General features: G+C 40.6%; 1 protein-coding gene and 1 pseudogene across 2 annotated transcripts in view; one reads left to right on the top strand and one right to left on the bottom strand.

The window, feature by feature from the left end:
• atl1 (atlastin GTPase 1) overlaps positions 1-6,318 on the bottom strand; it is an 83,971-nt gene extending 77,653 nt beyond the window's left edge. For both annotated transcript variants that reach the window (XM_063048600.1, XM_063048611.1), the window contains exon 1: positions 6,040-6,318. In XM_063048600.1, the coding sequence (XP_062904670.1) occupies positions 6,040-6,088 (49 nt within the window). In that variant the 5' untranslated portion in view covers positions 6,089-6,318. The remainder of the gene's footprint in view (positions 1-6,039) is intronic.
• Positions 6,319-9,782: 3,464 nt separating this feature from the next.
• Positions 9,783-10,959, top strand: LOC134348594 (craniofacial development protein 2-like; annotated as a pseudogene).
• Positions 10,960-12,003: the final 1,044 nt, after the last annotated feature.

Genomic DNA, 12,003 nt, shown 5'->3' with positions numbered 1-12,003 from the left:
TCAGCAGCTTTAAATTCCTGGACAGTAACATATGGATGATCTGTCCTGTCCAGAGGAGGTTCACAAAGCAGTTTCCAGGAATGAAGGGGTTAACACACAGAGTGTTTGGCAGCTTTGAGCCTGTACTCACTGGAAGTTAGAAGAGTGCGGGGGCGGGGACCTCACTGAAACCTACCAAATGTTGAAAGGACTAGAAAGGAGAGGATGTTTCCTATGGTAGGGGTATCCGGAACTAGAGGGCACAACCTCAAAATTGAGGGGTGACCCTTTAGAACAGAGGTAAGGAGGATTTTTTTTTTAGCCACAGAACAGTAAATCTGTAGAATGCTCTGCAACAGACTGCAGAGGAGGCCAAGTCCGTGCATATATTTAAGGCGGAAGTTGATCATTTCCTGATCAGTCAGGGTAACAAAGGATCTGGTGAGACCGCAGGTGTATGGGGTTGAGTGGGATCCAGGATCAGCCATGATGGAATGGCGGAATAGTCTCAATCGACTGAATGGCCTAATTCTGCTCCTGTGTCTTATGGTCTTATGGTCTTATGGACCCAGCACATACGTAGATGCAACCACTAGGAAAGTGTTCCAACGTCTTTACTTTCTTAGGAAGTTCAGTTTGTCACCAAATACTAACAAAGTTCTACACATGTATGGTTGAAAGCATCCTCACTGGTTGCATGACTGTCTGGTATGGAAATTCAATTGCTCAGGGATGCAAGAAGCTGCAGGGAGTAATGGACTCTGCCCAGAACATCATAGGCACATCTCTCACCACCATCATTGGCACCTACAGAAAGCGCTGCCTCCGGGAGGAGCATCCATCAAGATCTGCACCATTCAGGTCATGTCACCTTCTCGTACCTACCACTGGGCAAGAGGTACAGAAGCGTGAAGTCCCTCACACATCACCAGGCTCAAGAACAGCTACTTACCCTTCAACCATTCAGTTCTTGAATCAACCAGCACAACCCAAAACGCTTGAGTTTAGTGACACGATGCTGACTTTGATCACTTCTTCCCACAATGGATTTTTGTTTTGGTTCAATTGTGTTCTGTCTTGTAAAACTTCAGTGAATGTTGTTTATACTTGTGCATATGACAACAAACTTTACTTTGACTTTGAGATGAAAATGCTGCCACTGAGCCAAATACCTACAAGCTCAATAAGGTAAGGAAAAAGAAAAAAGAAGTTTGAAAACAAAGGTAGATGACGCTGGAAATACTGAGTCAATCCAAACCCTGCTCAGGAAATGAATAGGTTTCAGATACATATCATTCCCAAAACAGAAAAGGGCCACACCCAGAAGTTTGTTGACTTTTACTAACCAGCATTTTCTCATATAATTCAATGATCCACATTAAATTATTATTAGTACTGAGTTGGGGCAATTATTTTTCACTGGACTACATTCAGTGTGGAATTATTTAATTTAGTATTAATACATTTCTGAGCTGTAAAATATACTTAAAGAGAAAGTTGTTGAGATATTCTGGTTGCTCAATCTCAAAGCAATACCGGCATTTATTTTGGCACTTGATCACAATTGAAATGCTTTAATATATTTTGAATAATAAATTACTTTTGAAGTTCAGAGACTAACCAAACAAAATTGGCAGTTCTTCATCACTGTTCGTTCCACCAAATTTGTGTGTGTGTGTGTGTGTGTGTTTTGTGTTTTTATACTTTGCTTAGCCAGGCCATCTTCTTTATGGGAGCTTTAACATCTACCTGGACCAACATACAAGATCTCAGCATTTTATGTAATGCAGCATTCAAGTAGATTTGCACTGGAGTATTTGTCCACATTATACATTCATATTACAATGGTGGAATTTGGTCTTTGTAAAAAAATATGAGAAAGAAGAACAGGTGTTATGAACACTGGATCAGTCAATGAGAAGTGCAAACCAATAGTCTAGGGATGGGTTTTCTGTCCCAACAGATAATCAGAGATTCTTAAAATCACCAAATAATTTGAAATAAGAAGATATTGTCAGTAATGTGACTATGAAACAGCTTGTCATAAAAACAATCTGATTCACCAGTGTCTATTAGGGAGAAAAATCCAACATTCTTACCTTGCTGTATGTGATTCCTGGCAATATAGTAAAAACTCTTACCTACTCTCTGAAATACATTTACAATTCATTCAATTGTATCAAGTCACTAAACAAATTGCAATAAGAATCAAAGTGTATGGGCCACTTATACTGACCTTGTCACCAACAAAAAGCACACCCTGTCCAGCCAACCCTGCAATGTTCTCCTTACAAACAACTGGGGACTTGTAATGAAGAACCATTTCAGAGGCTTGTCAAGCGTTACGCAGAAACATTTACAAATAGCGTACCTTACAGTCAGTGACTGTCACTCTTCCATCATGGTCTTTGGAACAGACACTCTGAAGTCGAGGGTGCAGGAACAGAGTGACACTGAGAGTTCTCAACATTGACTCACACCCTGTTAGGTCTCAGGGCATCAGATCAAACAATTCAAGGGAACCCTCTGATTTTTTCAGCTGTTGAATTTGTCCTCTTCATAGAAGAAATACCAAGACAAACAAGAGCACAGAATATATTCAGCATTCATCAAAAAAGTGCCTGATGACAGCACTCTTGACAGGGATGGTCAAGTCCAGAAAGATAGAATTGCTAGATAGGACTCTGGAGTTGGTGTGCACGAGTACAAGGGAAATTATGCTGAATAGGGTAAACACAGAACAGACACAACTCAAAACTGGGTATCCCTGAGGCAATGTGGACCATGAGCAACCATATTCCTCCATAATGTGCAAGTTAGTGGTCTTTGCATCCCTCCCTTATCATTATCACTGAGCCAGAAGAACAACTTTGTTCCATTGAGGAGCTTCAATGTTACCAGTTACACTGAAGGCCAAGGTGCAATCCAAGTGAGCACACGATTACATATTTGCTATATATTTGTTTGTTTATTTAATATTTTATTTTATTTATTTTTCTCTTCTATATTATGTATTGCATGGAACTGCTGCTGCTAAGTTAACAAATTTCACGTCACATGCCAGTGATAATAAACCTGATTCTGATTATATACATGCCATACAGCAATGGCAAAATCAAAATTGAATTTATTGTTATATGTACAAGTACATGTATGCAAAGGTGCAATGATAAAATTATGTGTTAACAGCATCACTGGCAAACAGCATTCGAAAGAAGAACAATCATAAATTAAGCACAATTTTTACAAAACAGAACACAATTAGAACAAGAAAAGGAACAAAGTTCAACTAAGGTCGGCAGTTCAGCCCTATCCAGGCATAACTGCTAATGGAAAACTATACAGTCAATGGATGAGAAAGACTCAATTAACATGTTTAGTTTCAGCAACAGCACAGATCAGCTGGTGAGTGAAATGGGCAAGCCTGAAACATTTACAACCATCCTCAGAAATGCCAAGCAAATATTCCATCTTGGTCTCCTTCTTTGGTCCTCAGCATCACAAGAGGCCACTATTTAGTCAATTTGATTCACACCATGGAGAACAATACACAGAATGAATGCACTGTTTACAGCAAAGGATGGGTGCCCTGAGAACTGAGGACTTCTACATCAGTCCAGCTGTGTACTTTGCTAAGCTGTCCCAAAGGAGTCACCAAGTTCCACACCATTAATATCTGGGATGGAGACACCAATGAAACTGAACTGGATCAGCCGCAAGAGTGGTGTCCCACCTGGATCAGTGCTGGGACCTCTATTGTTTACAATAATTAAAAATATGGATGAAAATGTAGGTGGTTTGATAATTAAGTTTGCTGGATGACAAGAAAATTGGTGGAGTTGTGTTTATTAAGGAAAGTTGTCAATGGATACAGCAGTGCATGGATCAGCTGAAAATTTAGGAAGAGAAATGGCAGATGGAGTTTAATTTGGGCAAGTATGAGGTGATACAATTTAGGAGTACATTGCAGAATGAAAGAGGACTCTTAGAATCATTGTGTGGTGATCTGAAAGTGGCAACCAAGTAAATCTGTGTGCCTTCATCATTCACGGCTTAAACGGTATAAATGTTGACAAGACATGTTGCAGTTGATAAAACTTTGGTTAGGATGCACTGGGGTGTTGTGTGCAGTTATGGTCACCACATTATAGGAAGAATGTGGAAATGTTGGAAAGGATGCAGAAGAGGTTCACCAGGATGCTGTTTGGATTGGAGTGCATTAGCGACAAGGAGAGTTGGCCAAACTTGGACTGTTTTCTGTGAAACATCAAGAGCTGAGGAGGCGATCTGACAGATGTAAATAAATTTATGGGAGGCATAGATTGAGTAGATAGTAAATCTTTAGGGTGGAAAAAAGTCAAACACTAGAGAGCATAGCTTTCAAGTGACAGTTTAAGTAAGAGTTACAAGGCAAAGTGGTATGTGCCAGGAACACGTTGAATAGGGTGGTAACAGAAGCAGGTCCAGTAGCATAGTTTAAGAAACATTAAGAAGCACAGAACAAGCAGACAATAGCGGGATTTGGACCACATGCAAGGAAATAGAATTAGTTAGTTTGGCATTGTGGTTGGTGCCAACATGATAGGCTGAGGAGCCTGTTCCCGTGCTATGTTCTATGAATACAGGTTGGAGGCTGGGTGTCCTGTTGTAAGAGATTCACTTCCTGAAACCCCAAGCACAAGACACAAGTTAGGAATGATTCAGAGAAGGCAGGTAGGGCAGACAGAATAATTTACTCTATTTTTGTGGACATACTTGGCCAGTTTTTGACACTCTTGGGTAGAATTTTTCCTCATTGTGATCTGGACATTGTTGATAAAGCCGGCTTTTATTACCCTCCACTAAATATTCCCCACGAACTTCCCAGTTCTTCAAGGTCAGTATGAGGTGTTGCCCATTTAAGACACAGGCGAGGAGGCACATTCCCCTGGAGGATTAGGATCATTGCAATTCTTTATCCCAGGGAGCTATCGAGAGTCTATCACTGAATCTACTTAAGGTGGAGATACGCACATTTTTGTTGTACAGGGGAGTCACATGTTCATATGGCCTTCAACTGCTCTGGTGTTTTATGTTGTTACCCTGGGAATACATTCACTACTGTCGTTTGTTCAAGAGCAGAAAACGATGGCCTTGTCAATGATGTCCTTCTCTCAGCTATTTAAAAAAAAACCTTGAATCCATGCTGAAAGAACACTAGATTGCTGACACTTTCAAAATCTCTGACCACCCAACCCAATCTGATCTTTACACCAGGAGAGTTATCACAAGAGAGCAAACATATTGTGAAGTTGAAATGAGCAGAGTCCATTTGAATGACTATAAATTTTTTAAAAAATCACAATCTGATGTTCGTCTATTAACTGGTTTGATTTGTGAGCCAACTATCTTTATGTACGTTAATACATCAGAAACTCTTTGCTTAAAATTAAACCTGTTTTATTCTGGACCCTAGTGCAGTGTATATTGGCAATGCTAGAGATAAAGATACGGTGAAATGCATCCGCCCTTAAGTAACGTGTGTACAGTATGGGAGGCTCGGGAAGAGAATCTCGATCTCGGCGACCTCATTATAAACAGAGCCGCTTCACTCTTGCCTCAGGGCGTATCTCTGCAAAAACAAGGGGCATTTCTAGCAGTTCCGCCGTTAAATTCCTTTGCGCTAAGGCATTTGTGTTTCTGAGATGCCGTCCGGGTGGTACACAGTCTTCCTTTTTTTATGTTTAGATAGCTAACAGTCTAGGCAGGGCCTGTCTGAATAACCACAACCCCCAAAAGCAAGTCTGCAGTGAAAATGCAAAGGCCAGCTTTCGAAACAGAACACCGATTCTGCAAAAATAATGCAAAAGACTGAACGCAACGCTCGGCTGAATATTCATTAAGGTGCAACAACCAGCTAATAGCTGAACTCTACCCAGCAGTAAGCAGGTCTTTCAGCCGCCCTGTTCAGCCTGCACTTGGACAGAATGGCTCCAAGTGCTCCCGTCCTGCCTCCTGCACTCGCTGCCTCCTTGAAGGTGCAGCATTTCTTTGTCGACCGCAGTCAGATCTCTGACTTACCCCAGCTATTTCTTTCTTTCCGATTTCTCGTCGTGTTTTTCTGTGCCATTTTGTTGGCGTGTGCACAGTGAAGTCGTGATCGGAGGAGGATCCCTTTCGAATGGGCGTCTCTCTCCGCGAGAATGAGAGTTGCGAGGATGGAGCCTTCTCGGATCCCGATGAAACCACGTACTGAAAAGCAGCAAGGGACTGCGGCGCGCACACGTTAGAGTTCCGACTGATTTATTGACATTAACACAAAGGGTGCACAGAGGAACATCTTCTTTATCTACATGTAGATTCGACGGAGGGGATTGGACTAATTCCGGGGGGGGGGGTGTGTGGGTGTGTGTGTGTGTGTGTGTGTGTGTGTGTGTGTGTGTGTGTGTGTGTTAGCAGAAATTACCTGAAACAGATTCTGTAATATATTTAAATTACAAATTGCTGCAAGAAAATACTAGGATAGAAAAGATCAATGTGGTCTGACATAAAAATGCCACAGTCAACACATAAACCGAACGAGCAAGTAAAATGTTTCATCAACGTTTATTTTCAGGTCCATGAAAATTCAAAAACAAATGTCCGCTATAAAACGCATAGTAGAATGTAGATGTGAATCGCGCACGCTTTGGTTTAAAAATGAATTATAATTTATACATTGATTGTTCGTTCAATTTATTTTGATACTGGAATGGCTGCACCGAAATTGGTTAAAGAGTAGAACTAGGTTCCACAACAGGTACTTACCAAATATCTTACCATGTTTAATTGCTTCAGAATGAAAATCCATTTATTTCCAAATCTATAATATTGCTCGAATCTGCCTCTGCCTTGGCTCACTTGTTAACAAAAGCTTAACTCATTCCTTTGTACAACCTAATTTGACTCTTTCTTCTCCTTACCCAGCCCTTCTGTGACTGAGGATGGTTTGCTTTTGCTAAGAATTAACAGAGAGTGGGAGCAAATCATTGCCAGTCGCAAGGCACTGTCTAAAAAGAGCGATATTACACCCCTAACGCTGGGAATGTTGACTAGGAAAGATTGGGGAGGGGTAAATATGGATTTGCTTGCCCAGCCAGAGGTAACATTGGTGGTATCTGTCCAGTGCTCTGAGGTGCCAGTTATAAGTTATCTATGTCTCCAAAGTGGGGGATCTGTAGACCCTGCTACAGTTGTGAGAGGAGATGCTTGACAGGGGAGGACTTTTGAAGGCCCTTCACTCTTGTGCTTTTCACTTGACATTTGCACATTCTCTTTGAAGAAATTAAATGTAAATGTCTTTTAAGAACAAGGATAAAATGTTTTAGAATTGAGGTATTCCTTAACCAACAGATTAAAAAAGAAACACAGGAAGTGTGAGGAAAAGCAGGATTTAATGTAAATTGGGACATGGATAGCAGAAGTGGTTTACAGAGTAGAATTAAATGCATTTTAACAGTTTTTCGCAGCCAAGAATTAAAAAACTATACAAAAATCCATTTTATGCAATCACTGATGAAAATTAGCCAATAAGAAAGTTATAGATGCTCAAGTAGATCTGAAAATATCCTTGAAGCTTTTTTTTTCTTTTCTGTAAATCTCTTCCTTGACAGGACATGGAAGAGAGTATCTGCTTTGGGAGTCAGTTGGCCTGGAAGTGGATGCAGATGTAGGTTTGTTTATTCTGCCAGTGGGCTTGGACGATTTTGCAGAGGTCACATTGGTAGGATCTCTGCAATACTCTGAAGTGCCAGTTGTCAACAATAAGTGCCTCCAAAGTCTTCAGGAGTTCAAGCATCATTGCTGCCCTGGAGGTCATGGTGCTGGGTTTGATCTTTGCAGTCATTTTATCTTGGATGGCCAAAGGCTGATAAAAAGCATTTCATTCTACGCTGCAAAACATCTCTGCTGCTCATGTCTCACCTCACAATAAATCCTGTGTTTCCCATACTTCCTACGGTTTTATCTGCACCAGCTGTTGGGTAAGCAATGCCTCACTTCTAAAAGTTTTATCCTTGTTACATTGAACGTGGAACAAAGAACAATACAGCACAGAAACAGGCCCTTCAGCCCACAATGTTGTGTCAAACCAATTACATTAGTAATCAAATGGACAACTATACTAATCTCTTTAACCTACACAATATCCATATCCTTATATTTTCCTCACAGGTCATGTGCCTATCTAAACATCTTTTTAAAGTCCCTAATGTATCTCCCTCTACCACCAACCCAGGCAGCATATTCCAGGCACCCTCCACTCCCTGTGTAAAAATCTTTCCCCTCACATCTCCTTTGAAATTACCCCCTCATCTTCAATGATATTAGATATTTCAACTGTGGGAAACATATACTGTCTGTCTACTCCATCTATGCCTCACATAATCTTATAAACTTCTAACAGATCTCCCCTCAGCCTCCACTGCTTCGGAGAAAACAACCCAAGTTTGTCCAACCTCTTGTGATAGCACATGTCCTCTAATCCAGACAGCATCTGGGTAAACCTCTTCTGCACCCTCTCCAAAGCCTCAACATTCTTCCTGTAAATGGGAGACCAGATCTGTATGCAGTACTCCAGCTTAGGCTGAACGAGGGTTTTATAAAACTGCAATAAAATTTCCTGAGTTTTGGACTCAAAGCCTTGACTAATAAAGGCAGCATGCCATATGCTTCCTTAACTACTTGTGCAGCCACTTTTGGGGAGCTATGAACCTGGACCCCAAGATCCCTCTGCTTATCATCTCAAATCCTTCCATGTTCTTATGCTTTCCAACTGCTGTCATCTCCTCCGGCTTTTGACATTCTGAAAAGCCTGTAATTCTTCAATTCTAGTCAAGCCACAATAACATTAGTCAACCTGAAGTATGTGGATGATCCTTGTGTGTGTGAACACTCTGGGACTGAGCTTGAAACTATCACTGACACTGTCACCGAACCATACAAGAGAATGCTTCAGTCACTCTTTCATTAGGCAATGTGCCATCAGACTTGAAATTCCATTCCAAATCCCCACTGCTCTTTCTTCTCTCTATGCTTCTTTATGACATCTCTATTTCATCCAGCTTTTGGTTAATCACCTAATATCTCATTACATGGATTTGGGTCAGCTTTTTTGTTTGATTTTGAAAGAATTTTTACTCTGTTAAAGACACAATATATTGAGTTCATGTTGTGAAATAAATACATATACCTTTGAATTCCTACATCATTCTATGTTGTCGAAGTCACAATTGAGTTTACTGTTATATGCACAAGTATATGTATGTACAGGTACAATAAAAAAAAACATTTGGCTTCTTTTTCCTTCCTTACCAGTCCTGATGAAGGGTCTCAGCCTGAGACATCGACTGTTTATTCTTTTCCATTGATGCTAACCAGATAAGTTTCTCCAACATTTTGTGGAGAAATGGAAAACTTCCTCGCAGCAGCATCATAGGCATCATATAAGCCACACACTCATTAAAAACTTTAAACATAAATTACACACAATTTTTACAAGTACACATTTAGAACAAAACATAACAGTGCATTTTAGAGAAAAGTGATCAAGTTGGTCAAGGTGTTGTTAAACTGTATGAATAAGGTCATGGACCTCCTCGTGGACTGTTACCCTGCCATGATAAGGGGGTTTGTGTATTCCAGTAACACCATGAGCTACACCATGTAGAGCTACTCGAGATGGACAGGTCATGGCAGAGAGGTCCGACTGGAGAAGGAAATGGCAACCCGCTCCAGTAATTTGACAAGAAAACCTTATGGATAAAAGTAACCAGAGATATATGAGAATGACACCAGAAGATAAGCCCCGCAGGTCTGAAGGTGACGAACATGCTAATGCAGAAGAACAGAGGATAAGTATGAGTAGTACCAGAACTAATGCTGTGGTTGGATTAAAGCCAAAAGGACGTCCAACTGCTGAGGTGCCTGGAAATGAAAAGAAAGTCCAATGTTGTAAAGATCAATACACCACTGGAACCTGGAATGTAAGATCCATGTGTCAAGGTAAACTAGATGTGGTCCAAAACAAGATGGGAAGACTAAACATTAACATATTTTGAATTAGCAAACTAAAGTGGCCTGAAATTGGTCATTTTACATCAAACAATTACCAGATCTTCTACTGTGGGCAGGAAATGTGCAGAAAGAATGGAGTGGCTTTAATTGTCAAAAAAAGTATCAAAATCAGTGATTGGATACAAAAATGATAGAATGATCACAATATGATTCAAGGTAAATCTTTCAACATCACAGTGATGTTTATGCTCCTACCACATATGCCAAAGAGGATGAAATTATCCAGTTTTATGAAGAACTGCAGTACCTCCTGGATATGACACCAAAAAAGGATGTTACATTTATCATTGGAGACTGGAAAGCCAAAGTTGGAAGTCACAGAATACCTGGAGTAATAGGCAACATTAGCCTTGGAGTATGGAATGAAGCAGGACATCACCTGGTAGATTTTTGCCAAATTAACTCTCTGGTTATAGCAAATACCCGCTTCCAACAGCCTAAAAGACGGCTCTATACATAGACATGACCAGACAGTCAACTTGAAACCAGATTGACTATATACTCTGCAATCAGAGATGGAAGAGCTCTATACAGTCAGCTAAAACAAGACCAGGAGCAGATTGTGTCTCATACCATGAGCTGTTTCTTGTAATATTCAGAATGAAACTGAAGAGCATCAGGAAAACCAATGTACCAGCAAAGTTTGATGTTGATAGCATCCCTCAAGAATATGCTGTGGAGGTGAAGAACAGATTCAATGGATTAAACCTGGTAGCGAGGAAGCTAGAAGAACTATGGATAGAAGTAAGGAGCATTATACAACAGATGGCATCAAAAAATATTGCAAACAAAAAGAAGACCAGGAAATCAAAATGGCTTTCTGTGGAGACTCTACAAGTGGCTGAGCAGCGAAGAGAAGTGAAGGCTAGTGGAGATACCTCCAACTGAATGCAAAGTTCAAGAAGATAGCAAGGAATGATAAGGAAACTTACTTAAAAGAATGATGCAAAGAAGCTGAAGGAGCCAACAGAATTGGAAAAACAGGAGATCTATTCAAGAAGATTAGACAAATCAAAGGCACATTGCATTTAAAAAATGAGTATAGAAAAAGACAAACAAGGGAAGGACCTTACAGAAGTAGAAGACCATAGAAACCATAGAAAAACTACAGCACAGAAACAGGCCTTTTGGCCCTTCTTGGCTGTGTTGAACCATTTTCTGCCTCGTCCCACTGACCTGCACACAGACCATATCCCTCCATACACCTCCCATCCATGTATCTGTCCAATTTATTCTTAAATGTTAAAAAAGAACCTGCATTTACCACCTCGTCTGGCAGCTCATTCCATACTCCCACCACTCTCTGTGTGAAGAAGCCCCCACTAATGTTCCCTTTAAACTTTTCCCCCCTCACCCTTAACCCATGTCCTCTGGTTTTTTTCTCCCCTTGCCTCAGTGGAAAAAGCCTGCTTGTATTCACTCTATCTATACCCATCATAATTTTATATACCTCTATCAAATCTCCCCTCATTCTTCTACGCTCCAGGGAATAAAGTCCTAACCTATTCAACCTTTCTCTGTAACTGAGTTTCTCAAGTCCCGGCAACATCCTTGTAAACCTTCTCTGCACTCTTTCAACCTTATTTATATCCTTCCTGTAATTTGGTGACCAAAACTGAACACAATACTCCAGATTCAGCCTCACCAATGCCTTATACAACCTCATCATAACATTCCAGCTCTTATACTCAATACTTTGATTAATAAAGGCCAATGTACCAAAAGCTCTCTTTACGACCCTATCTACCTGTGACGACACTTTTAGGGAATTTTGTATCTGTATTCCCAGATCCCTCTGTTCCACTGCACTCCTCAGTGCCTTACCATTAACCCTGTATGTTCTACGTTGGTTTGTCCTTCCAACGTGCAATACCTCACATTTGTCTGTATTAAACTCCATCTGCCATTTTTCAGCCCATTTTTCCAGCTGGT

This window comes from Mobula hypostoma, chromosome 1 (genome assembly GCF_963921235.1).
Source record: "Mobula hypostoma chromosome 1, sMobHyp1.1, whole genome shotgun sequence".
Lineage (NCBI taxonomy): Eukaryota > Metazoa > Chordata > Chondrichthyes > Myliobatiformes > Myliobatidae > Mobula > Mobula hypostoma.
Note: the sequence above shows the minus strand (reverse complement) of the source record. Positions and strands in the feature narration are given on the sequence as shown.